The following is a 27,699-nucleotide window of genomic DNA, read 5'->3' as shown; positions in this document are numbered from 1 at the left end:
GGCCGGGCGCGGCAGCTCACGCCTGTAATCCCAGCACTTTGGGAGGCCGAGGCGGGTGGATCACTTGAGATCAGGAATTAAAGACCCGCCAGGCCAACATGGTGAAACCCCGTCTCTACTAAAAATACAAAAGTTAGCCGGGAGGGGTAGCACACACCTGTAGTCCCAGCTACTCAGGAGGCTGAGGCAGGAGAATCACTTGAACCTGGGAGGTGGAGGTTGCAGTGAGTTGAGATTGTGCCACTGCACAAAATAAAAAAAAAAAAGAGAAAAAAAAAAAAAAAACAAAAACCACCAGAAAATAACTGCAAGCAGGTGGAAACACTGGCAAACTCATCCTCTGCTAGTAGAAATGTAAAGTTGTGTAACAATCTGGCAGTTCCCCCGCAGGCTAAGCAGTGAAATACCACATGAAGCAGCAATTCCCCATTCCTAGGTGTGCATCAAAGAGATCTGAAAACACATCCACACAAAAACCTGTACACGAACTTTATGTATTACTCACTGTGGGAGTTCAGTCAGGATGGTGAGGAAAATTATAAGATGCAAACCTTCTTGGAAGGCCTGGGGCATTTGCATAAGCTCCAGTAATAAACTTAGCTGAAGGCAGCCTTGTCCCCTTAGTTAAATAAATTAGAGTAGAAACAAAGGAATGTGGGGAGTTTAAAAAAAAAAAAAAGGAATGTGGGGAGTTTATCTAACTAGCTTGTTTACTCATGTGGTCCTAAGACTAACCTTTGATTTACCAGGGGTACTTAATTGTTTTCTACTGGGGCAGTCCATTCACAATGTCAATTATCCTCTAATGGTGTTGACTCAAGCCTTTGTCAATTAATCTTTAAAGGCCACAGTCACAATTGCTTTTTCTTTTTTTTTTTTTTTGGCGACGGAGTCCGGCTCAGTTGCCCAGGCTGGAGTGCAGTGGCGAAACTCTCAGCTCACTGCAAGCTTCGCCTCCTCGGTTCACACCATTCTCCTGCCTCCGCCTCCTGAGTAGCTGGGTCTACAGGTGCCCGCCACTACGCCAGGCTAATTTTTTTGTATTTTTAGTAGAGACGGAGTTTCACCGTGTTAGCCAGGATGGTCTCCATCTCCAACTGTTTACAGCACTCTGCATGGAGTCTTGTAAGCTGCCCGGATGCTCAAACTGGTAAAGCAGAATATCTGTGTGTCAGTGTACTTTATTCATCCGTTGTTGGGTCAGGGTCGGCAGAACAGACCCCTGAAACTCATAATACATAAAATATAGAAATGACTCAAATTTTATAATATATTGTGACATGAATGAGCCTTGAAACCATTATGTTAAAAGAAATCAGGCACAAAAGACCACATGTTGTACGATTCTGTTTACATAAAATGTCCAGAATAGGCAAATCTATAGACAGAAAGTAGAGGAATGGTTGCAACAGTAGTGAAAGGGGAGAAAGTGGGAGTGCCTTAGGGCGGTTGGATTAGGAGGCTGGAATGAGAAGTGACTCTAACGTGCATAGGGAAAATGCTCTAAAATTGAGTAAAGTGATGGCTACGCAACTCTGAATATAATAACTCGTACTGAATTTGCAATGGATTCTTTAAATTGATTAAATGGGTGAACCATATGGTATATGAATTATATCTCAATTTAAAAAAGCAGAATCTAACACCTTAATGAATCTCCTTCCAGACTTTTTCTATGCATTTTTTACAGAAACAAATTCTACTACATATACTCTATTTTATCATTTGTTTTCACATAATATACAGCAGAATTTTTTGAATATTCACAGAGATAATTTTTATGGCTAGGGTAATCTATTATACAGATGTACTAATGTCTAACAGTTGAGTACTTAAATTATTTCCAGTATCTCACTACTATAAACATCTTAGTAGCTAGATCTTACCACAATATTTAATTATTTCCTGAGGATAATCTTATTAGTGAAATTGGTTATTCCACTGGGGCAAAGGTTATAAATTTTTTTTTTATCACTTTTGATACCTAATGACAAATCACTTTTTATAAAGTAATACAAGTATATATCAGCAATGTAGTCTTCCCTGAGACGGAGTCTTGCTCTTGTCACCCAGGCTGGAGTGCAATGGCATGATCTCAGCTCACTGCAACCTCTGCCTCCCAGGTTCAAGCGATTCTCCTGCCTCAGCCTCCTGAGTAGCTGGGATTACAGGTGTAAGCCACCATGCCTGGCTAATTTTTGTATTTTTAGTAGTGATGGGGTTTTGCCATGTTGGCCAGGCTGGTGTCAAACTCCTGACCTCATGATCCGCCCACCTCAGCCTCTCAAAGTGCTGGGATTACAGGCGTGAGTCACTATGCCCAGCCAGCAATGTAGTCTTATGCATGTAATTACCTGTCCCCCCACCCATAATATTGAGAATTATGTTTTATCTTTTGAAATCCAATAGAAACTGTTTCTGGCCAGGCACAGTGGCTCACGACTATAATCCCAGCACTTTGGGAGGCAAAGGCAAGCAGATCACCTGAGGTCAGGAGTTCAAGACTAGCCTGGCCAACATGACAAAACCCCATTTCTACTAAAAATACAAAAATTAGCCAGGTGTGGTGGCGTTCACCTGTAATCTCAGCTACTCAGGAGCCTGAGGCAGGAGAATCCCTTGAACTCAAGAGGCAGAGGTTGCAGTAAGCCGAGATTGCACCACTGCATTCCAGCCTGGATGACCAGAGCAAAACTCCCAAGACTCCGTTTAAAAAAAAAAGAAAAGAAAGAAAACTGTTTCTAATTTGCACTTTACTTACACAGTTGACCCTTGAACAACATGGGTTTGAACTTCAGGGGTCCACTTCTGTGCAGACTTTCTTCTACCTCTGCCAACCCAGACAGCAAGACCAAACCCCTCCCTCCTCCTCCTTCTCAATGTGATGATGAAGATCCAGACGATCCACTTCCACTCAACAAAGAGTAAATATAGTTTCTCTTCCTTACAATTTTCTTTCTTTTTTTTTTTTTTTTTTTTTTTTTTTTTTTGGAGAGAGAGTTTAGCTCTTTTGCCCAGGCTGGAGAGAAGTGGCATGGCTCACTGCAACCTCTGCCCCATCACCACCCCCACCCCAGGGTTCAAGCAATTCTCCTGCCTCAGCCTCCCAAGTAGCTGAGATTACAGGCACCCACCACCATGACCGGTTAATTTTTTTGTGTTTTTAGTAGAGATAGGGTTTCACCATCCTGGCCAGGTTGGTCTTGAACGCCTGACCTCATGATCCACCTGGGATTACAGGCATGAGCCACTATGCCTGGCCTGAGAACATTTTTTTGGCTGTTTTCAGACATTCATCCTAGAAGATGAACTTCAGCATTGCTTCCTCAAGATGAAAAAATAAATGTTTAAAAACTTTGCGAACATATTTTAGAAGCACACTAAACGTATAAATTCAGTTTGGGAATTAAGTGCTTTTAGATAGTATGTAGGAACCTTCTCTGTACAACATCCATCATAGCCCCAACCACAGGAATGTCATGATTAATTAATAAATGAAGCACTAGCCACGCACAGGTCACGTGAAGCCTTGCCATTCATTCTCCCTCTCTCCCTGTGCCTCTGGCTCCCTTGCCACCTCATGACCTCCTGTTGTGCCTCAATTGCCCAGGAACTGGCTCCTGAATCTACTTTCCCTGCAGCACCCTATGTGCCATACCTCATTTGGCTGCTGCCTTCCTTCTGCCTATTCAAACCCGACAGCCCGATATCCTATGACACATCAATCTTATCAAGTAACTGACCAGCTCCGTAATGCAAAGCATGTGGCCCAAAATGTGTCAGTGCCTCCTTTTAGACAAAATTGAGGCAAAGTACGTCCAACTGTCTAGGTGAGATGTCCTGAATCTGGTTAACATTAAAGACAGCCAGAGGTGGAGCTATGATGCAGCCTCATCATGGCTGGGGACACTATCCCATAAGCCAGGTCATCTACCTCCCTTGAATGACTCCAAGCTCACCAAGTAAGCCAATGTGGCTTTCTAGCCTGCTGACAAGAAGGAAATAGCCATGAAAGGGCTCACTAAAAAATGTCAAGTGCCATCAAAAATGGTTAAATTGCCATTTCTATGAGTTTAGCTTGAGTCCTTTTCCCCTCCGGCCTCTGTGATCAATAATGGCTATTCTTTTTTTTTTTTTTTTCCCCTGAGATGGAGTCTCACTCTGTCACCCAGGCTGGAGCGCAGCAGCGCAATCTCGACTCACTGCAACCTCGACTCACTGCAACCTCTGCCTCTCAGGCTCAAGCCATTCCCTAGCCTCAGCCTCCTTAGTAGCTGGGATTACAGGCACCCGCCACCATGCCTGGCTATTGTTGTATTTTCAGCAGAGACGGGGTTTCACCATGTTGGCCAGGCTGGTCTCGAATGCTGGACCTCAAGTGATCCTCCCACCTCAGCCTCCCAAAGTGATGGGATTACAGGCATGAGCCACTGCACCCAGCCTAATAATGGGTATTCTAACAGACAAGTTTCTAGGCCTGCAAAGATGAAAGCCAAACTTTTGACAGTGATTGACCTCATATCTTGCTAAGGGAGTCAGAGTATAGTCCTTTTAATTATAACGTGTGGCTCAATTTATCATTATAAATGTATTCCCGAGCCGGGTGTGGTGGCTCATGCCTATAATCCTAGCACTCTGGGAGGCCGAGGCGGGTGGATCACTTGAGGTCAGGAGTTTGAGACCAGCTGGCCAAAATGGAGAAACACTGTCTCTACTAACAAATACAAAACTTAGCTGGGCGTCATGGCATGTGCCTATAGTCCCAGCTACTTGGGAGGCTGAGGCAGGAGAATCACTTGAACCCAGGAGGCAGAGGTTGCAGCGAGCCAAGATCATGCCAGTGCACTCCAGCCTGGGCAACTGAGCATGACTCTGTCTCAAAAAAAAAAAAAAAAAAGGCCAGGTGCAGTGGCTCATGCCTGTAATCCCAGCAATTTGGGAGGCGGAGGCAGGTGGATCATCTGAGGTCAGGAGTTCGAGACCAGCCTGACCAACATGGAGAAACCCCATCTCTACTAAAAGTACAAAAATTAGCGAGGTGTGGTGGCACATGCCTGTAATCCCAGCTACTTGGGAGGCTGAGGCAGGAGAATTGCTTGAAGCCAGGAGGTGGAGGTTGCAGTGAGCCGAGATCACACCACTGCACTCCAGCCTGGGCAATAAGAGCAAAACTTCATCTTAAAAAAATATATATACACACACACACATATATACACACACACACACATATACACACATATATACATATATACACATATATACATACATATATATATAAAACTATGAATATATTCCTGAAACAATATACTATGTATAGAAGGCTCAGACTGTCATGCCCATAGACCCTTTCTAAAAAAAGAAGCTACAGGCATTCCTGGCCAAGAGTTAACATGCTTTGTGTCATCTGAGCCAGGCCATGGCTGATTAGATCAATAATTTGCACTTCAGCCCAAGGCAACCTAGAAACTAATCATAAGTACTCAAGGGCCAATAAGGGCTACATGTCATTAAGACCCTGTGGCCTACAATAGGCTTAATGAATACACATGGCCCCAAAAGGCTGCTCCCTTCTTGAGAGTAACTGCCCCAGTCAGATTCCCTCTCCTGGGAAGACAAAGAAGCTGAGAGAGCCATAGGAAGTTTCTGAAGGAAATTATGAGAATCTGGCTCAAATCCCAACTCAGCCACCTACTAACTGGTTGACCTTGGGTAAATTATTTAATTTTTTCTTTTTTTTTTGAGACAGTCTCACGGCTGCCCAGGCTGGAGTGCAGTGGCGTGATCTCAGCTCAGTGCAACCTCCACCTCCTGGGTTCAGGCGATTCTCTTGCCTCAGTCTCCTGAATAGCTGGGACCACAGGCGTACGCCACCACACTTGACTAATTTTGTATTTTTAGTAGAGACAGGCTTTCGCCATGTTGGCCAGGCTGGTCTTGAACTCCTGACCTCAAGTGTCACCCACCATGGCCTCCCAAAGTGCTGGGATTACAGGTGTGAGCTACTGTGCCTGGCCCCTAAATTACTTAATTTCTCTAAGCCTCAGTTTTCTGTTCTGTTAAACTGAGCCAATGATAGGTGTGTATTATATAATATATAACAGAATTGTGAAAATCACATAGAGTAAAAAACAAAGAATTCAGCAGAGTCTTTGGCCAGGAAGACTTCTCAATGCATGAACATGATTATTCGTACTACTTTCCGGGTCACTGGAGCTACTGCTTTGCTCCAACTAGCAAGCAATCTGCTTTTTTGTTGTTGTTTGTTTGTTTTTTGAGATGGAGTCTCCCTCTGTCACCCAGGCGGAAGTGCAGTGGGGCAATCTCGGCTCACTACAACCTCCACCTCCCAGGTTCAAGCGATTCTCCTGCCTCAGCCTCCTGAGTAGCTGGGACTATAGGTGCACCCCACCATGCCCAGCTAATTTTTTATATTTTTAGTAGAGAAGGAGTTTCGCCATGTTGGCCAGACTGGTCTCGAACTCCTGACCTCAAGTGATCCGCCTGCCTTGGACTCCCAAAGTGCTGAGATTATAGGCGTGAGTCACTGCACCCAGCCACAGTCTGCTCTTAATTACCCTGCAAAAATCCCAGGAGACGCTTAACTCCAGGGAGAACCTGAGTGCTGTGCGGCCTCTTTCCACTTCCCTCACACACCTGCGCAGGTGGGCAGTCATACCATCATCCATCCCTCACAACCCCCATGTTAGAGAGATGTTGATAAGGAAGATTAATATATTTCAGAGCAGCATACCTGGAAAAATGTAAACCCTGGGGTGTCATCAATCCAAAGTTACCAAGGAAATGGGGAAAGGCAAATGTGGAAGTTGTTCCTGAACAGTTCTTGCATTTCACATACAGAAAATACTTACTAAAAGCATCTACCGCCTTTGTCAGATTGTTCTGGGCAGACCTGAGAAAATAAAATTTAAAAAAGTTTTTTCTTTTTGAAAATAAAACAACAAAAATACAATCACATTTCATTTGTTTGTAAAAACCCTGTCCTCTACCAGGTCTGAGATGCATTTCCAGTGACCTGAATGCTCCTTGCCCCAGGGTGTCCCTCATGGCCACGCCCTCGCTCCAGGTGTTTAAAGTCCCACCTGGGCACCTTTCTATTAACTATGGAAGATGATTCTTTCAGATTATGCTTACTGTACATGTTTATGCACGTCTTTCTCAGAAATGATACTTCAAGCAGTACAGAAATTCTTTCTATTCTCTTTCATTTTCTTTCTTTCTTTTCTTTTTTGAGACAGGGTCACACTCCGTCTCCCAGGCTGGAGTGCTGTGATGCAATCTCAGCTCACTGCAACCCCCACCTCACAGGCTCAGGTGATCCTCCCACCAGCGATCCTCCCACCTCAGCCTCCTGAGTAGCTGGGATTACAGGTGGGTCCCACCACACCCAGCTAATTTTTTGTAGTTTTGGTAGAGATGGGGTCTCACCATGTTGCCCAGGCTGGTCTTGAACTTTTGAGCTCAAGAGACCCACCTGCCTTAGCATCCTAAAGTGCTGGGATTACAGGCGTGAGCCACCACACCCAACCTATCCTGTTACCTCCAAACTGTGAAAATATCTGTGAGTACTCAATTTTCCACCGCCCTTACTATGAAAAATAAGTTCTTTGGCATTAAAACCCATCAGAGACTTTTGTTATTTTCTGCATCCTGAGAGGTGGTTGCTTTGGATGTGGTATCATGAAGGCTTTCTTGAAGTTAGTTTTCATTCATCTCCTTGCTGCTGTGACTGTTTGGGGATCGAGAACCAAGAGACTTTGACAGGTACTGTACTCTCGATTGGCTTCCCATCAAAATTCAAGCACTAACAGGTGATGACTGCTATGTGCTTTCTGATGAAGTGTTTTTGGGAACTGGATGTCCTGTAACCGACGTGTGTCAAGATTTTTTTTTTTTTTAATATGGAACGCTTCACAATTTGCACGTCATCCTTGTGCAGGGGCCATGCTAATCTCTGTGCTGTTCCAATTTTAGTGTTTGTGCCGCCAAAGCGACCACAAGATTTTTATATGTTACATGTTTCTATACCAACAGTAGCATCAAGTCTCAGCTTTTAAAAGGGAAGGTTGGCCGGGCGCGGTGGCTCAAGCCTGTAATCCCAGCACTTTGGGAGGCCGAGACGGGCGGATCACGAGGTCAGGAGATCGAGACTATCCTGGCTAACACGGTGAAACCCTGTCTCTACTAAAAAAATACAAAAAAAACTAGCCGGGCGAGGTGGTGGCACCTGTAGTCCCAGCTACTCGAGAGGCTGAGGCAGGAGAATAGCGTGAACCCGGGAGGCGGAGCTTGCAATGAGCTGAGATCCGGCCACTGCACTCCAGCCCGGGCGACAGAGCAAGACTCTGTCTCAAAAAAAAAAAAAAAAAAAACAATAAACAAAAAACAAAAGGGAAGGTTATTTTAAAACCTATACTAATATTTGCCTCAGGAATATTACCAAGGCAAGGATTCATGCCTATCTCCTGCCCTGCTGAGAGAGGTGGGTCTTCATTGCAATCTGCAATTTCATTTATCCATACAAGGCAGGCCAAATCACAGACTTGGGCAGGGCTGAGTGGCTCACGCCTGGAATCCCGCCACTTTGGGAGGCCAAGGCGGGCTGATTGCTTGAGGTCAGGAGTTTCAGATCAGCCTGGCCAAAATGGCGAAACCCTATCTCTACTAAAAATACAAAAAAATTTAGCAGGGTGTGGTGGTGCACCCCTGTAATCCCAGCTACTCAGGAGGCTGAGACATGAGAATCACTTGAACTCAGGAGGCAGAGGTTGCAGTGAACCGAGATCATGCCACTGCACTCCAGCGTGGGCAACAGAGCAGGACTCCATCTCAAAAAAAAAAAAAAAAAAAAAAAAAATCCCTGACTTTTCCAGTTTACCAAGACTACTGCCAAAACACTACTGAGTGCTTGAAATCACGCTCCAAAGCTTAAAACGCATTTTTCTTATTCATCCACCAAGATTGATGAAGTCAAGGAAGTGCCTAACATTAGATCATTGTACATCTGCCTCATTTTCTCTTCAATGGGAAATGCAAGTGGGTTATATAAGGTGATATACAGAGGAACTGCAGCTGTCTGAGGACTGAGCAACAACATGCCTAAGCTATAATACTGAGGATGGCAGAGTTCTTATTGATACCATCTGCTTTCATTAATCTGCAGTGTTCATAAAGCAGACATTTCCTTCTATGAGTCCTTTGGAGAAATAAGTTTTTAATTATACTAGAATCATATTCAATAACACTCTTCAAAACCATGAATGCCCTCCTTGTGTCATGGTTAGGATGGACAATGATCTACTGGTTGATACAAGGGCTTTGGAGTCAGAGGCCTGGCTTTACCGCTAATTAGTTGTGTGATTTTAGACAAGACAAGTGACTTCGTTTCTCCAAGTATTATTTCCTCGTTCATCAAATAGGGATGCTATGACTTACCTGTGAGAATTAAATAAGATGATGCAAGTTAAACATAATTGTTAATAAGATTACAAGAAAGTTTTAAAAAATATTTTTTCCTTAAAAAATTTTTTTTTTTTTGAGACAAGAGTCTTGCTCCGTCGCCCAGGCTGGAGTGCAGTGGCGTGATCTCAGCTCACTGCAAGCTCCGCCTCCTGGGTTCATGCCATTCTCCTGCCTCAGCCTCCCCAGCATCTGGGACTACAGGGGCCCGCCACCACGCCCAGGTAATTTTTTTGTATTTTTAGTAGAGACAGGGTTTCACCGTGTTAGCCAGGATGGTCTGGATCTCCTGACCTTGTGATCCGCCTGCCTCGGCCTCCCAAAGTGCTGGGATTACAGGCCTGAGCCACCGCGCCCAGCCTCCTTAAATTTTTTTTTTTTTTCCTTTTTTTTTTCTTTTTTGAGACCGAGTCTTGCTCTGTCATCCAGGCTGGAAGGCTGGAATGCACTGGCACAATCATGGCTCAGTGTAGCCTTGACCTCCTGGGCTCAAGTGATCCTCCTGCCTCAGCCTCCCGAGTAACTGGGACTACAGGCATGCATTACTATGCCCAGCTAATTTTTAAATTTTTGCAGAGATAGGGCTCCACGAGGTTGCCAGGCTGCTCTGGAATTCTGGGCTCAGTGATCCTCTGACTTCAGCCTCCCAAAGTGTTGGGATTACAGGCGTGAACCACCACACCCAGCCTAGAAACTTTTTTTTTTTTTTTGAGATGGAGTTTCACTCTGTCGCCCAGGCTGGAGTGCAGTGGCATGATTTCAGCTCACTGCAACCTCCACCTCCCGGGTTCATGAAGCTAGGACTACAGGCGCCCACCACCATGCCCGGCTAATTTTTTTTGTATTTTTAGTAGAGACGGGGTTTCACCATGTTAGCCAGGATGGTCTCGATCTCCTGACCTCATGATCTGCCTGCCTAAGCCTCCCAAAGTGCTGGGATTACAGGCGTGAGCCAACGTGCCCAGCCAAAAGATTTTTAAAAGATTACATTTCTCGCCTATAATCCCAGCACTCTGGGAGGCCAAGGCGGGTGGATCACTTGAGGTAAGGAGTTTGAGACCAGCCTGGCCAACATGGTGAAACCCCAACACTACTAAAAATACAAAAATTAGCCAGGCGTGGCAGGCATCTGCAATCCCAGCTACTTGGAAGGCTGAGGCAAGAGAATCACTTGAACATGAGAGGTGGACGTTGCAGAGAGCCGAGATCGTGCCACTGCACTCCAGCCTATGTGACACAGCAAGACTCCGTATCAAAAAAAAAAAAAAAAGATTTCCTATCCTAACAGCCAAGTCTACTCCTATATCTCTAAATGGCATTTTTACCAAAGAAATGAATGCAAAGGAGATCTCGTTAACTTAAGAAACAAAAGGAATCTAATGGTGATTCAATTAAGTTAAAAAATTACTAACGCACCGCCGAGCACGGTGGCTCACGCCTGTAATCCCAGCACTTTGGGAGGCCGAGGCAGGTGGATCACGAGGTCAGGAGATCGAGACCATCCTGGCTAACATGGTGAAATCCCGTCTCTACTAAAAATACAAAAAATTAGCCAGGCGTGTAGTAGGCACCTGTAGTCCCAGCTACTCGGGAGGCTGAGGCAGGAGAATGGCGTGAACCCGGAAGACGGAGTTTGCAGTGAGCCGAGTTCGCGCCACTGCACTCCAGCCTGGGTGACAGAGTGAGACACCATCTCAAAAAAAAAAAAAAAAAAAATTACTAACACACAAAAAAATGGTATGCTCTAACCAGCAAGAAAACTTGTTTCCTCATCATAAAACTCACGCCTTCCCTGGAAGCAAATACTATTTAGATGACATTAATTGGTAGTACCCTCATTTTATACTTGGATAGGATCCCATGTAAGATTCCAATATTTTACCCTTCAGGCCCCAATTAACTGATTTATACTCTACAGACCACTAAAATACAATAATTCAGCTGCAAGTCACTTCCAATTTAATTCAGTGAGTTGTTTACCATTTAAGTTAGATTACTGTCAGTCCTCTCTCAAACGCTCCAATGGCTTACCATCCCACTCCAGGTAAAAGCCACACCTGTCTCACCTCTTTCAGGCCCTGACTTAAATGTTACTTTCTCAGCCTTCCCAACTCTATAACTGCAACAACTCCCCCTCCACCCCCCTACTCTCATATTTCTCTATTACTTCTCTGCTTTTGGTTTTTGTTTTTGTTTTTTGAGACGGAGTCTTGCTCTGTCGCCCAGGCTGGAGTGCTGTGGCGCAATCTTGGCTCACTGCAACCTCTGACTCCCTGGTTCAAGCGATTCTCCTACCTCAGCCTCCTGAGTAGCTAGGATTACAGGCACACGCCACCACACCCAGCTAATTTTTGTATTTTTAGTAGAGACGGAGTTTCACTATGTTGGCCAGAATGGTCTCGATCTCCTGACCTCATGATCTGCTCGCCTCGGCCTCCCAAAGTGCTGGATTTACAGGCGTAAGCCACCGTGCCTAGCCTGCTTTATTTTTTTTATTTAAAGAACCAGATGGAGATCGACTAGAGCATACATTGTTCCTTCTTTTTTTTTTTTTTTTTTTTTTTTGAGGCAGGGTCTCCCCCCGTCACCCAGGCTGGAGTGCGGTGGTATGATCATCTCGGCTCACTGCAACCTCCGGCTCCTCGGCTTATGTGATTCTCCCACCTCAGTCTCTCAAGTAGCTGGGAGCACAGATATGTGCCACCATGCCTGATTAATTTTTTTTTTTTTTTTTTGGTAGAGATGGTGTTTCGCCATGTTGCTCAGGCTAATCTCAAATTCCTGGGTTCAAGCAATCTGTCCGTCTCGGCCTCCCAAAGTGCTGTGATTTTTATTACCTGGAACAGGAACCACAGGCCAAGCATGGGCTATCACATCCTTCCTGTGGCTCCTTTTTGGGGTAATAAAAGTATTCAAAAAATATTCTAAAATTGGTTTCAATGATGGATGCACAACTCTGTGAATATACTAAAAAGCACTGAAGTGTATACTTTAGATGGGTGAATTATACGGTATATGAGTTATATCTCAATAAAGCTATTTTTAAAACCTGCCTGTTTCTTTTCTCTCTGTCACCAACTAGAAAGTAAGCTCCATGAATGCATAAACTTCTGTTTTATTTAGCACAATGCTTAGAATATCAGAGAACCTCAAATATAGCGAAAGGAAGAAAAGAAGGGAGAGAGGGAAGGGAAAGAAAGGATGAATGGAGGACGGTAAGAAATGAAAGGATGGAGGGAGGAAAGAAGAGAAGAAGAGAGGAAGGAAAGAATACAGGGAGGGAGGGGCGAAGGAGGATAGAGGTAACTGCCAATGAAGAAACACCTAGAGATCACCCAGCTAACAGGTCCTCAGAGATGTAAATTATGCACTTGAGACAGAGGACAGTTTTTTTTGTTTTTTTTTTTAAGACAGGGTCTTGCTCTGTTGCCCATGCTGGAGTGCAGCGGCATCATTACAGCTCACTGCAACCCTGAATCCCTTTGCTGAAGCTTCCCCCTACCTCGGCCTCTCAAGTAGCTGGGACTACAGGCATGCACCACCACACCTGGCTCATTTTTTTTAAAGTAGAGACTAGGTCTTGCTGTGTTGCCCAGGCTGATTTCAACCCCCAGGGCTCAAGCCATTGTCTTGCCTCAGCCTCCCAAGGTGCTGGGATTATAGGCAGGAGCCACTGTGCCAAGCCAGAAGACAGATAGAGCTGTCTCTTTGGAGCTCTTCAAATCTTTCAAACCTTCAAATCTTTTCCTGTGAGGCCTTTAGGTGGGAACCTGTAAAATAGAATTCTACTTATACCCTCAACAGTTTCTAATCACACTAAGAAGAAAATGCAAACCTCCTTATCTTGGCTTACATAATCTGACCCTGCCTACTGCTTCCACTTTTTCCTTCTTGGAGCCCAGAGCCCACCACACCCTTCCCACTGCCTGGTTCTGGCAAAGGCCACCCACTGACCTTCATGTCTCACCAGGCAGGTCTCCGGGAGCCACCCCACTCTCTACACCCCTCCTCTCCACTCTTCACCCCCCTCCTCTCCACTCTTCCCCCCTCCCCTCCACTCTCCCCCACTTTCACAGTCTTCCTAACGCTCACTTGGTTATTTTCTTACATGTGTATTGTCTACCACCCCCTCTAAAATTAAGTCCCATAAGAACAAGGACTTATCTGTCTTGTTCACGCCTATATCCCTCAGGCATAGAAGAGGGCTGCCACAAGTCTGTGCTATTTGTAGAACAAAGACACAGAAGTTCCAAATTTAGGAGACGATTCAGGAAGAGAGAATGCTACAAAGGCTGAGCAGTATTTCTAGAAGAGCACCTGCTCACAGTTCCAGAACCCCTCATCCACCTCCCCAACTTGGCAGTTCCTTGAAAACAGGGATGGGCAGCATTTATCCTCTAGGACCAACACCAAACATGTGCTGACTGAATGGGGGGTCAGTTTTTGTTGAATTTGTGATATTCATCTTCACAGACTCCTTCTCTAATAACTACTAGTGTGTGCTTTAAAACAAAATGTTTTGCCAGGCGTGGTGGCTCACTCCTGTAATCCCAGCACTTTGGGAGGCCAAGGTGGGTAGATCACAAGGTCAGGAGTTCGAGACCAGCCTGGCCAACATAGTGAAGCCCCCTCTCAACTAAAAATACAAAAATTAGCCAGGTGTGGTGGCATGCGCCTGTAGTCCCAGCTACTTGGGAGGCTGAGGCGGGAGAATCGCTTGAACCTGGAAGGCAGAGGTTGCAGTGAGCCAAGACCACACCACTGCACTCCAGTCTGGATGACAGAGTGAGACTCCATCTCAGAAAAAAAAAAAAGTGTCACCATGTTGCCCATCTGGTCTCAAACTCCTAAGCCCAAACAATCCACCTGCTTCGGCCTCCCAAAGTGCTCGAATTACAGGCGTGAGCAACTGTACCCAGCCCCAGGCACAGATGTTCTTAATGTGACCTACCCAGAACGATGACTCCTTCTCAAAAGGTTTATAATTTACTTTGCTTAGATCTGAAGAATCATTATCTATGGCAGCTATATCCTCATGAAACGTATTTCTTTTTTTTTTTTGAGATGAAGTCTTGCTCTGTCATCCAGGCTGGAGTGCAGTGGCCGGATCCCAGCTCACTGCAAGCTCCGCCTCCCGGGTTTACGCCATTCTCCTGCCTCAGCCTCCCGACTAGCTGGGACTACAGGCGCCCGCCACCTCATCCTGCCAGTTTTTTGTATGTTTTTTAGTAGAGACGGGGTGAAATGTATTTCTTAAATAATAAGACTTGAAAGTTGAAATTAGCCAGGCTTGGTGGCACACGCCTGTAATCCCAGTTACTGAGGAAGCTGAGGCAGAAGAATCTCTTGAACCTGGGAGGCAGAGGTTGCAGTGAGCCGAGATCCCGCCACTGCACTCCAGCCTGGGTGACAGAGCAAGACTTTGTCTCAAAAAACAAAAGCTGAAATTACTCCTTGATCCAGGGGCTGCAGAACAAATGTTGTTAGAAGGCATGAAAACAACATTCATCTCCTTGTACACCTCCAACAAAGCACTTGGCTGATCAGGTACATCGTCAGTAAGCAGTAATATTTTGAGAGGAATCTTTTCTTCCGAGCAGTAGGTCTCAACAGTGGGCTTAAAATAGTCAATAAGCCATGCAGTAAACAAATGTGCTATCATCCAGGCTTTGTCATTCCATTTCTAGGGCCCCGGCAGATTTAGCATGATTCTTGAGGGCCATAGAGTTTCTGGAATGGTAAATGAGCACTGGCTTCCACTTCAAGTCATTAGCTGTGTTAGCCAATAACAAGAGTTGGCCTGTTCTTTGAAGGTTTAAAGCCAGGTATTAACTTCTCTCTAGCTATAAAATTCCTAGATGGCATCTTCTAATGTAAGACTGTTTGGTCTACATCGAAAACCCGTTGTTCAGTGCAGCTACCTTTGTCAATTATAATAATCAGATCTTCCGGATAACTTGCTGCAGCTTCTCCATCAGCACTTGCTGTTTCACCTTGCACTTTGATGTCATGGAGATGTTTTCTTTCCTTGATCCTCACGAACCAACCTCTGCTAGCTTCACATTTTTCCTCTAAAGATTCCTCACGTCTCTCAGCCTTCACAGAATTGAAGAGAGGGCCTTGCTCTGGATTAGGCTTCAGAGAATGTTGTGGCTGGTTTGATCTTCTATCCAGACCACTAAAACTTTCTCCGTATCAGCAACAAGGCTGTTTCACTTTCTTATCATTTGTGTGTTTCCTGGAGTACCTTTTGAGTCCCTTCAAAAACTTTTCCTTTGCATTCACAACTTGGCTGTTTGGTGCAAGAGGCATAGCTTTCAGCCTATCTCAACTTTCTACATGTCTTCCTTGCTAAGCTTAGTCATTTCTCGATTAGTCATTAGCCGGGTGTGGTGGTGCATGCCTATAATCCCAGCTACTTGGGAGGCTGAGGAAGGAGAATTGTGTGAACCCGGGTGGCAGAGGTTGCAGTGAGCCGAGATCACGCCACTGCACTCCAGGCTGGGTGACAGAGTGAGACTCCGTCTCAAAATAAATAAATAAGTAAATAAAGCGAGAGACATGCACCTCTTCCTTTCACTTTAACACATAGAGGCTATTGTAGGGTCATTAACTGGCCTAATTTCAATATTGCTGTGTCTCAGGAGAAGAGGGAGGAAGATGGGGGAATGGCCTGCAGTGGAACAGTCGGAACACACACAATACTGATCAATTAAGTTCACCACCTTATATGGATCCGGATTGTGGTGCCCCAAAACAATTGCAATAGTAACATCAAAGATTACTGATCACATCTTATAACAGATGTTATAAGATTATAACAGATGTCATAACGATGAAATGTTTGAAGTATTGTGAGAATTACCAAAATGTGACACTGTTGGAAAAGTGGCACGGATGAAAGACTTGCTCGATGCGGGGTTGCCACAAGTCTTCAATTTGTAAAAAAACTCAGTGTTTGTGAAGCACAGTAAACAGCAAGAAGGCAGGGCATGGCAACATATCCAGACCAAAGCACTGCCTTGCTTCTGCTTTACACAAACTCACTACAAATCTGGAGCATCTAATGCTCCTATGACTGGACAATTTTAGGCCCTTTCTGGATTACAAAGTCAGCATGGGATGCTCAATGCAAAAGTTTTAACAACAGATAAAATGCTGTAAGGCAATCTTCACAATTTATCAATTCACAAAGTAACACAAGGGTGGCAGAGATTAATTTCTCATCTCTCCTTCCTCAAATCTAAATGATACTGCAGATCACTAGCCTGTCATGCTTAAATAGTGTCACCTGCAACTGAAATGTGCTTCGGTAATTTACAATTTTTACAAAACACAGGGCTGTACATTCATTCCTCCATTTGGACTACTCTAGGGAAAACCACCTATGTAAGTTAGTGCAAAAGCCGGACACTATAAGTAAGAGCCTAGTGATAACCAAGGTTCATCTGTGACAACCATCACTGGCCCTGCCACTCACTCATACCACAAGAACAGGAAAACTTTAAAGCTGGATCACAGAAACAGTAACCAAGGTCAACACTGCCTTCTATTTCCTTGCCCATGAAAACATACTGATTGAGTGAGAAAGCTAAGGCCCGGAGACATGATGGGAATTGCTACCACTGTCCAGGGTCACATACACATCAGTGGCAAGGCCAGGAATAGACTCAAAATTCCCTGTGCACCTTTTCACCACCTCCCTTCCTCTGGTGACCTTTTTTTCCTTCCTCCCTCGCAGCTCCTCCTTTATTTTCTTCCTTTTCTTGCCTGCAGTAACCTACAGAGAGTACTGGGTATCAGTTAGGGCTAAACAGGTGGGTAATCTCTAGACTAGATCTACTCAAAATCTATTTTAAAATAAAATGGAATGTTCCCAACATCTTACTCGTTGACTTCCATGTCCTGGTCATCAGAAGACTCATCTTCTCCTAGGATATTTTCAGAATCTGGTTTCCGAATGAGAAAGAACAGAACTGTCCCCACAAGGCTAATCACCGTCAGCGCAATAAACACTGTTCTTCGGTCACTCTCTAAGGAGAAAAAAGAAGAAACTAGATAGTATCGACCAAACAATTCCAGAATTAGTATCATGGTACAAGGGTGGCTTATAACTGTCAACACACTTCCTCGATACATTTTTACTTTAATGCATCAGTAAAAACTTAGCAAAAGGAGATAAATAGGATACCTTCACCTTTGTCTTTCAGTTAGAGAAATACAAATAAGCAAAGAAAAACAGCACAAGAGCTTAATCGCCTTCTTTTAATCACAGAAGGGTCCAGAGAAAACAACTGAACATTCAGAAGTCTTCTGAGAACCATTTCCTCGTGCGCAGTATTCTCGTAAGCTTGTGCACAGCATAACCTTCCCTTAGACTCTGAGATGCCACTTAAAGCATAGTCATAAACTATAATCCTAGTTTAATAATAGAAACCAAGCTGGGAGCGGTGGCTCAGGCCTGTAATACCAGCACTTTGGGAGGGTGAGGAGGGTGGACCACCTGAGGTCAGGAGTTTAAGACCAGCCTGACCAACGTGGAAAAACCGTCTCAACTAAAAATACAAAATTAGCTGGGAGTGGTGGTGCAGGCCTGTAATCCTAGCCACTCGGGAAGCTGAGGCAGGAGAATTGCTTGAACCCAGGAGGCGGAGGTTGCGGTGAGCCAAGATAGCGCCATTGCACTCCAGCCTGGGTAACAAGAGTGAAATTCTCTCTTAAAAATAATAATAAATAATATAAACCAAGGAAAAGGCTTACTAAAAGCTAAAATCTGCGAGAACTTGAGGTGTCAGGGTTCAGGAGAACAATGCTTGAATAAAGCAATAATGGGTATTTCTGTATAACTCTTATTATGCTTTGAACATATCTGAATAAAGCAACGTGGATAAAACAAACCTGATATCTGAGTTTTCCCTTGCCAGGCAAAATATATGTAGAGATTTCCAAAGAACAAGCTGGGGGAAGAAAAGGGAGGATAGGATATTGGGAAATTATTTTAATATTTATGGTTTTTTAAAAATAATTATTCCCATTATTTGTTGTAAGAGAGGGAGAGAGAAGGACATCATTTTTAAAGTATCTACCTGTCCTGGATCATTTAAAAGTATCAACTTCATCTAGACTCTGATAAACTTAATTGCCCCAGATGGAATTCAGACTCCTTCCATGTGACAGTAACCTGATTCACAGGCACCCTTCAAAGAAGAATTGACTCACTTTGAAACATGTGATTTATTGCAACTCTGGCAATGACTCCCTGGAAATAAGCTTAAGCTAAATTTTAAAGAATCTGTTTCCAAAAATCCATGATTTAGTTATCTGCATCTAATCAGATACTTTCTTTAGCATACTTTCCTGAAGAAAGAATCATTCACTTACACACTAGTTTCTTAATATACAACCCTTTAAAATGTAACATTTGCATTTGTTAAGCCTTGTCAAGGCCAAAATTTTAGGCACGGTTCATGAGGGTAATTCCTCAGGAGAGATTCCAGAAATCCAATAGTCAAGAGCAGAATAGCCATTTTGCTTTCTTCTTAAGAAAACATTAAGGCCAGGCATGGTGGTTCACGCCTGTAATCCCAACACTTTGGGAGCCCGAGGCGGGCGGATTACGAGGTCAGGAGTTCGAGACCAGCCTGGCCAACATAGTGAAACCCCGTCTCTACTAAAAATACAAAAAAAAAAAAAATTAGCCAGGTGTGGTGGTGGGCACCTATAATCCCAGCTACTCAGGAGGCTAAGGCAGGAGAATTGCCTGAGCCTGGGAGGCAGAGGTTGCAGTGAGCCGAGATCATGCCATTGCACTCCAGCCCAGGTGACAGTGTGAGACACCATCTCACCAAAAAAAAAAAAAAAAAAAAAAAAAAGGGGGCCAGGCGCCGTGGCACGCGCCTGTAGTCCCAGCTATTCGGGAGGCGGAGGCAGGAGAATGGCATAAACCCGGGAGGCGGAGCTTGCAGTGACCTGAGATCCGGCCACTGCACTCCAGCCTGGGCGACAGAGCGAGACTCTGTCCCGAAAACAAATTTTAGTATGCTATATTCAGTATTGGTATAAATAATCCTGAGTAGCTAGTGAGCCAGCATACCCAGCCATCATTACAAGCAATTCTACAAAATGGAATCATGTCACATTTAGCTAGAACTTAAGTCACATAACATGGAAGATCCAAATTGTCAAACAAAGACCTAAAAAATGGTATGACCAAAAAAAAAAAAAAGAAAGAAAAGAAAGACTGAACTTCAAAAGGGGAATTACCTAGACTGCAGAAGTGCCCAAAAAATTCCACTGTTTCTCCCAATGGTGTGCTCATCCGAATTTATCGTCAGGCAGTTTCCTTGTGCTGTCCAAAGCACTAAAATTCAACCCAAAAGTTTATCAAGAGAAAGAAATTCACTTAGAGTTACATACTAAACACATAAATAATACCCTTACATAGGCCCCAGAGAAGAAAGCAGCTAAGTTAAAAATCAAAATGCTTACCAGCAGCAGCAATTCCAATGAAAACAGAGGCTGTGTAGAAGGACCATGGGAAAGGCTGGATAAAAACGGCAATGTACATGCTAAAATATAACAGGTCAAGGTATTATAGTCAAACGATACCTGAAATAGAGTGCCAATTATGCCTTCTAGGAATCAGTTCTGACATTCTCTTCTTTTAAAACTCAACCTGTAAAGGATCGCTCCAGTTTTGAAAAATGGGACACAATCAAGTTTCTCATTTCTTATTTAATTAATTTTTTTGAGACAGGGTCTCACTCTATTGCCTAGGCTGGAGTGCAGGGGCACCATCACAGCTCACTGCAACCTCCACCTCCTGGGCTCAAGTCATCCTCCCACCTCAGCCTCAAAAGTAGCTGGGACTACAGGCATGTGCCACCATACCTGGCTAATTTTTTTTTATTTTGGTAGAGACAGGGTTTCACCATGTTGCCCAGGCTGGTCTCGAACTCCTGGACTCAAGTGATCCTTGGCTCAAGCAATACCTTGGCCTCCCAAAGTGTTGGGATTTACAGGTAGGAGCCACTGTGCCCGGCCCATAATTTATTAGTTCAAATTTGTAAAATCAGACATTTTACAGGTTTGCAGTGTTCTTTGCCAAGAGCTTAGCACATCATGGAACTATAGTGCTAGAGTTCAGAGAAACATTTAGTTATTTCATTTGAATCCCCACTTATTTTCAGTCCACTGACAGAAAATAAGATTATTTCATAGACTGTTCTTTTCAACCCTCATAGAAAGAGACTTTTGGATACTACTTTTATTAACAGTGAAACAAAAGCAGATATAGATACATCCTATCATATTAGAATATGATATCCCTCAGCAACAAGTACTGAGCCAAAATTCCTAAAACACCACCTATATTTTATTCAGTCCAAGTCTATAAATTACTGTGAAAAGTTTACTATCTACTTGAAAGATCCTGAAAGGTGTTCTAATTAAATAAGTGCAAGATTACACTACTTACCTGTAAAATAAACCACTGGCAAACATAGAGAGTTGAGGTCCTACAATGGCAACCACTGACGGTGTAATCAAATTTGAAGCAGAGAACACTCCGTAGATAATAGCCATGCTGCACACATAATACACAAATGGAAAAAAAAAAAAAAAGAACAAAGCCCTTGTACGCTGTGTCACTTTTTAAAATCCATCTGAGTTTACAGATTTTACAATAAACACTCATATTCTTTAGTCAGAATTTATGATAGTCATATCATTAAATTCAATAACATATAAAAGTTTTCGTTTGTACAAAATATTGAAGCCCACCAACTGTGCCTTGGGATCACTTTGCCTACAACAATACATTTTTTACATACTGGTAAGTCATAGTAACAGGAACTGTGCCAAGTACCTTATACATATTTTCTCTTTTAATCCTAGCAGCACTACAAAGAAGATATTGTTATTATCCTCATGTTAAAGAACAGAAAAAGGAAATACAGTGGGGTTAAGTAATTTGCCAAAAGTCCAGCTGGGTGGCTGGTGAATGTCCAGCCAGGATTGCATGATTCCAGATGCCCTAGTCCACCAATCTGCCCTACAAACTTAGCCTAGAACTCCTGGCAGCTTCATGACATTTCTCTGCTATAAATAACAGCGCAGAGTTACAACCTGCTTGAGCCAGAATTTATTTAACTCAACCGAATAGTCTCACTTGAACATTACTCAGTTACTATTGACCCAGCCTTAGTACATACGTATTGTATGAAGTGTGACTAAAACCATTTCAAAGGCCCTGAATTCATTTACTAGACACTATTCATAAATCCAAAATAAATTATTCTTTGGCTTTTATGAATCTCTCAAATATCAAATGTGTTTTTGCATTTGTTCTTTAGAACAAACATGAAGACAAAGAAGTACAAAAAGCTGTGCTACTAATCACTTAGAAAAACGAACAGTAACATCCCTTCATTCTCAAATATGACATACAAGGCTTAGGATAGGGATAAAGAATCAAGTATAAGTTATGGATTTGTGGGGGGTTGAGGGGGGTGCCATGATCCAATGTCTAACTCTAGAGAAATTAGGAACCTGTTTCTATAGCTCAATGTAGCCATTCCATGGCACATATTTCAAAACATGTTGTACACAAGTAACATGCAATTTTCATTTGTCAATTAAAAAATCTAATTTTAAAAAAGAAAAACCTGTTTGTGCATATATATCGGTACATATTACAAACCCAGCTCCAATCACAAGGTTCTAGTGACTTATGAAGATCTTTTCCTTTTACCCATCTGTAAAATTGGGACTAAATACCTTAACGAAAATCTAAAAGCTCCTGACATACGTATATTAATCGTTATCAAATTACAAAATCAGAAGAACCAAATGGTCAAGAATCACAACATCTTCTGTTGAGGACTGGGAATTCTAATCATGACAATACTAGAGTGCTTATTTATTCAATGCCACGCACTGTGCCCAGACACGCATTGTCTGAGCTAGGAAATTGGGCTCGTGGAAACACTTGCCTAAGATAACAGTGCAATAAATACCTTGCAAAGTCAAGATTTCAAACCTAGTGTCTAATCCCACAGGAAACCTAAACTCATCAGCTTTATTCTGTTATGTTCTCTCAGTCTGGGTATGGAGAAGAGAAAATGCAATCACTACTAATTCAATCGCAATATTCTATCGCTGGTGATTCTGATCAGATTAAAGCAACTACTGTTAAATATAAAACAAAATCAATCATACGGTACAATACCTGGTATATCCACTGCCGTGAAAATCTGTGCTATTTAAACTCCTGATGACAGTTTGCTGTGTGGAAGATAAAACTAATCAACGAAAACGTTTTCCAGTCTCCCGCCCCCACTTCGGAAGTGTGACTCCAAGTACTCAGCAAGAGAATAAAGTAAAAGTTCATCATGTACCTAACACTGAAGTCCATTATGAGAAAAGAAAAAGGACAACATAACTGGAGAAGGCAAACCAATGACAGGGACGGGGGAGGAAAACCAGCTGTAACTACGCCTTGGGTTTCCTTCCTTAACCATCCAAGTACTAAGGAAGAGCTTAACACAAACAAGAAATAAAATAAGTTAACATCCAAACCCCTAATCAAATCAGATAAACGGTAATGCTTAACTCCCCCATATAAGAGAATGTCTGACACAAGAAATCAAACCTAATCATAACAAATGAGGAAGCCTGGGTGGGAAAAATAAAAGATGCAATTAAAGCGCGCTATTAGATATAATTATCGTTTATTATCATTTCTGTAATGCATTATGATGGGCACTTCAAAGGAGGGAGGACAGATTCCAACTCACCGCCACATTTCCACAAGTTTGAAAGGCAGTGAACATAAACATAAAGGCAACTCCTAAAATAATGATGTTGAAAAGCTTTTTAGATTCCGGGGACATTTTGGCTCAGCTCTGCCGGAGGCAGCAGCCCAGGGCAGTCAGCTCTCCTCGGGGCGAAGCCACTGACAATCCTGGAGAAAGAAATGAGATGGTCAGTGGAGAAGGCCGATGCAGGAGCCAGGCACCCAAGCTGTCAACTTCCAGTTCCTGGATCAGAATCCCAGGTTTAGGGCGCAGTTCTCCCCACCGGCAGTTAGAATATTCCTAAGAATCGATCCGAGTACGGAAGAGCACAACCCCCGGAGAAGCTCCAAGAACGTGGCCGCTCCAGGTTGAGGGGCCCACGAAGGGGATTAAAGGGCCAAGGGCGAGCCCCAGCAGCCGGCGCAGCCCCGCCCTCCCGGCCTTACTCACTGCGGTCAGGCGACCGGGTCACCTGACCGCAGCAGGGGCGCCGTCCGCTCGGCCCGCTGGGAAACGTAGTCCCGGATGGCCTGGCACGAGCAGGCGCTCCGCGAGGACTCCCCACCGCCAGGACGCAGAGCCGACTGAGCTCGCGGGCTCTGGCGAAAGGGGACTGGGAAGCAGACCCCGGCGAAGAGTAGTCAGAAGCTGTTGGAAGGAGCCGAGAGACGACGTAGCGGAGTCTGAAGGGGTCGGGGTCACAGGGAGAGGCATATGAGGGCAGAAACACCCTTCTGACAGACGGGGCTGAGAGCTGAGCAAAAAAGAGGCGTGAACTTTGAGTACTGGCATGAAAAGAAGGTGGAGCCCAGATGGGGAGCACCTCCTCTTCCTCCTGCCCGAGCGCGGTCTTCCGGCCTCCCAGGCGGAAAAAGCGTTTCGCGGGCTTTCCAACTGCCCGCTAATTCCGCTCCCCCTCCCTCCAGCCGTGACTCCGCGCTTTTTGGCCCGCCCGCCGGACTGTGCGCAGGCGCTTCGGGTAGGGGCGGGGCGCGCGTCAGGGTCGTTACAAGACAGGGCACGGCGGGCCAATCAGAGGATTTCATTTCCGGGTGGCGCGGGCGCCATTTTGTGAGGAGGGATATAAACGGGCGTTGGGGCCGGCCACCCGTTCAGTTGTTGCTCAGGTGTGCTGACTGGCGGAGCTTGTCTGCCCTGTTTTACTGCAAGGCCTTTCCCAGCGTCCCCACGCGGAAAGCAAGTGCCTAAGAGGCGCGGCGTCGTACCGCCCAGAGCTGAGGAAGTCGGCGCCAGTCCGTGGGGCTCCGGGCCGCCAGTCAGAGCCATGAGCTACGGCCGCCCCCCTCCCGATGTGGAGGGTATGACCTCCCTCAAGGTGGACAACCTGACCTACCGCACCTCGCCCGACACGCTGAGGCGCGTCTTCGAGAAGTACGGGCGCGTTGGCGACGTGTACATCCCGCGGGACCGCTACACCAAGGAGTCCCGCGGTTTCGCCTTCGTCCGCTTCCACGACAAGCGGGACGCCGAGGACGCTATGGATGCCATGGACGGAGCCGTGCTGGACGGCCGCGAGCTGCGGGTGCAAATGGCGCGCTACGGCCGCCCCCCGGACTCACACCACAGCCGCCGGGGACCGCCACCCCGCAGGTATGGGGGCGGTGGCTACGGACGCCGGAGCCGCAGGTAAACGGGGCTGAGGGGACCGCGGGAGGCGGGGCGGGGCGCGCGGGAGGCCCGGGCGGCCTCACAAAGGTCCGCGGCGAAGCACGTGGTGCGGGACGGGGCGGGGGTTGCACGCCGCGTCTCGGACCCTCCGGCAGCTCCGCGAGCTTCCGCCGTCTGCGACCCGGGAGTGGCCGGGGTGTGGGCGGTGCGGGGCGGAGGACCCCGCCTCGCGACTGGGGAAATGGCGTCTGGCGGCGAGATAATGGCGGCCTGGGCGGGAGCGCGCGGGCGGGGCCGGCCCCGCTGCCTGGAATTAACCCCGCTGTGCTTGCTCGTCCCGCCTGCAGCCCTAGGCGGCGTCGCCGCAGCCGATCCCGGAGTCGGAGCCGTTCCAGGTCCCGCAGCCGATCTCGCTACAGCCGCTCGAAGTCTCGGTCCCGCACTCGCTCTCGCTCTCGCTCGACCTCCAAGTCCAGATCCGCGCGAAGGTCCAAATCTAAGTCCTCCTCGGTCTCCAGATCTCGCTCGCGGTCCAGGTCCCGATCTCGGTCCAGGAGTCCTCCGCCGGTGTCCAAGAGGGAATCCAAATCCAGGTCGCGATCGAAGAGTCCTCCTAAGAGTCCTGAAGAGGAAGGAGCGGTGTCCTCTTAAGAAAATGGTAATGTCTGGGAATGCGAGACACATAACCCTAATTCATAAATGGGATTTGGGGTAGGTCTTTTTGAGCCGTGTTAATGTAAGAATGACTCCTATCGTTAGGAGTGCTGCTCGGAGGTTACTCACCTTTGGGAGTAATACTGAAGAGAGGGGTCTGCAGAAAGGATGTGTATGAAGCTTAGATAATAATGGCTGTTTCATAAACTGTTTGAGACCTATTAATGAAAATGACTATTTCTTGCTGTTTTTATCCAACGTCTGCATTTTCCCCCTTTAAAGCTGCGGTCTCCTGTTTGATAAAAGAATATTGGCCAGTATTGCAGATTTTAACTGATTTGGCTGATCCTCCAGGGACCAGTTTCTGTGGGCGTGTATTGGAGCAGGTTTGTCTTTAAATGTTAAAGATGCACTATCCTCTTAGAGAAACAATCAGTTCAACTATTGTTGTACTGACTGGGACTTCATATTCTAATGGATGTGGCAAACGAATTGCAATAAGAAGCAGTGAACATTTGGAACCCCAAAAGAAAGTTACAGGTATTGCACTGGGTGGGGAAAGGATAGTGTGTCTTTAACTCTTAAATTGTTTGGTCCTATTTTTTAAAAAGGAAAGGGCCCTAAGTAGCTCAGATATTAAAGTAGTATTCTCAATTACCAATGTTTCATTTGAAACAATTTATCTTAATGAAATATAGACCAATTCTCTGATTTCGAGTTGTTTTTGTTTGGATACAGCCCTTTTTTTTTTTTTTTTTTTTTTTTTTTTTTTTTTTTTCTTCCCCTTACCATTCTTCACCTTGGTTATTTGGCCAGAAATATGTAAATTCAAACTTGTACATCCTGATGGTAGCCTTTGTGAAATTTTCCTAATTGGGCCTTTAAAAAACATGGCTGGGTGGAACATTTCTGTACCCTACTGGTGTCACCAGCCTTAGTAAGTACATGCCTGAAACTGAAACCATGTGCACTTTAATGGAAGGTGAGCTGAACTTCTTTCTTTTCAAACCTAGATGTATCGGCAAGCAGTGTAAACGGAGGACTTGGGGAAAAAGGACCACATACTCAGTCCATCGAAGAAGAGTCCTTGGAACAAGCAACTGGCTATTGAAAAGGTTATTTTGTAACATTTGTCTAACTTTTTACTTGTTTAAGCTTTGCCTCAGTTGGCAAACTTCATTTTATGTGCCATTTTGTTGCTGTTATTCAAATTTCTTGTAATTTAGTGAGGTGAACGACTTCAGATTTCATTATTGGATTTGGATATTTGAGGTAAAATTTCATTTTGTTATATAGTGCTGACTTTTTTTGTTTGAAATTAAACAGATTGGTAACCTAATTTGTGGCCTCCTGACTTTTAAGGAAAACGTGTGCAGCCATTACATACAGCCTAAAGCTGTCAAGAGATTGACTCAGCATTGCCTTCATTCCTTAAAATTAAAAACCTACAAAAGTTGGTGTAAATTTGTATATGTTATTTACCTTCAGATCTAAATGGTAATCTGAACCCAAATTTGTATAAAGACTTTTCAGGTGAAAAGACTTGATTTTTTGAAAGGATTGTTTATCAAACACAATTCTAATCTCTTCTCTTATGTATTTTTGTGCACTAGGCGCAGTTGTGTAGCAGTTGAGTAATGCTGGTTAGCTGTTAAGGTGGCGTGTTGCAGTGCAGAGTGCTTGGCTGTTTCCTGTTTTCTCCCGATTGCTCCTGTGTAAAGATGCCTTGTCGTGCAGAAACAAATGGCTGTCCAGTTTATTAAAATGCCTGACAACTGCACTTCCAGTCACCCGGGCCTTGCATATAAATAACGGAGCATACAGTGAGCACATCTAGCTGATGATAAATACACCTTTTTTTCTCTCTTACCCTAAAAATGGTAAATCTGATCATATCTACATGTATGAACTTAACATGGAAAATGTTAAGGAAGCAAATGGTTGTAACTTTGTAAGTACTTATAACATGGTGTATCTTTTTGCTGATGAATATTCTGTATTATAACCCATTGTTTCTGTAGTTTAATTAAAACATTTTCTTGGTGTTAGCTTTTCTCAGAATATGTCCTGGTCTTTTTTTCCCCCCATTTATTCGAAGGAACTATGCAATTTTGTGATTGTTGCTGACTGCATAGCATGGAAG

The 27,699-nt window shown here is 44.6% G+C and overlaps 2 protein-coding genes and 1 pseudogene across 18 annotated transcripts in view; 1 reads left to right on the top strand and 2 right to left on the bottom strand.

The window, feature by feature from the left end:
• Nucleotides 1–24,218, bottom strand: part of MFSD11 (major facilitator superfamily domain containing 11) — a 39,894-nt gene extending 15,676 nt beyond the window's left edge. For 2 of the 9 annotated variants that reach the window (XM_023211713.1, XM_023211718.2), the window contains exons 1-8: nt 23,274–23,727; nt 22,706–22,761; nt 20,954–21,061; nt 19,966–20,045; nt 19,741–19,837; nt 18,376–18,434; nt 17,366–17,510; nt 6,870–6,910 (exon numbers count right to left, since the gene is read on the bottom strand). In XM_023211713.1, the coding sequence (XP_023067481.1) occupies nt 6,870–6,910; nt 17,366–17,510; nt 18,376–18,434; nt 19,741–19,837; nt 19,966–20,045; nt 20,954–21,061; nt 22,706–22,761; nt 23,274–23,369 (682 nt within the window). In that variant the 5' untranslated portion in view covers nt 23,370–23,727. Of the gene's footprint in view, nt 1–6,869; nt 6,911–17,365; nt 17,511–18,375; nt 18,435–19,740; nt 19,838–19,965; nt 20,046–20,953; nt 21,062–22,705; nt 22,762–23,273 lie in introns of all 9 variants that reach the window. The other 7 variants (XM_023211714.1, XM_023211715.1, XM_023211717.1 and 4 more) reach the window with 7 other exon arrangements.
• LOC111542595 lies at nt 7,914–8,013 on the bottom strand (annotated as a pseudogene).
• Nucleotides 24,219–24,307: 89 nt separating the features above from the next.
• Nucleotides 24,308–27,617, top strand: SRSF2 (serine and arginine rich splicing factor 2). Of its 9 annotated transcripts, XR_002731541.2 has the most exons (5): nt 24,324–24,920; nt 25,250–25,560; nt 25,839–25,942; nt 26,570–26,671; nt 27,170–27,617. XR_002731541.2 is itself a non-coding variant. In XM_023211721.2 (3 exons), exons 1-2 carry the CDS (start codon nt 24,559–24,561, stop codon nt 25,551–25,553), a joined length of 666 nt encoding a protein of 221 aa, XP_023067489.1. In that variant the 5' UTR covers nt 24,324–24,558; the 3' UTR covers nt 25,554–25,560; nt 26,570–27,617. The 9 variants fall into 9 exon arrangements, 3 of the variants coding, with proteins under 3 accessions (XP_023067488.1, XP_023067489.1, XP_023067490.1); XR_002731539.2 differs by lacking the exon at nt 25,839–25,942; XR_002731537.2 differs by having other exon boundaries at nt 26,570–27,617.
• Nucleotides 27,618–27,699: the final 82 nt, after the last annotated feature.

The sequence above is a fragment of the Piliocolobus tephrosceles genome, chromosome 16 (genome assembly GCF_002776525.5).
Source record: "Piliocolobus tephrosceles isolate RC106 chromosome 16, ASM277652v3, whole genome shotgun sequence".
NCBI lineage: Eukaryota > Metazoa > Chordata > Mammalia > Primates > Cercopithecidae > Piliocolobus > Piliocolobus tephrosceles.
Note: the sequence above shows the minus strand (reverse complement) of the source record. Positions and strands in the feature narration are given on the sequence as shown.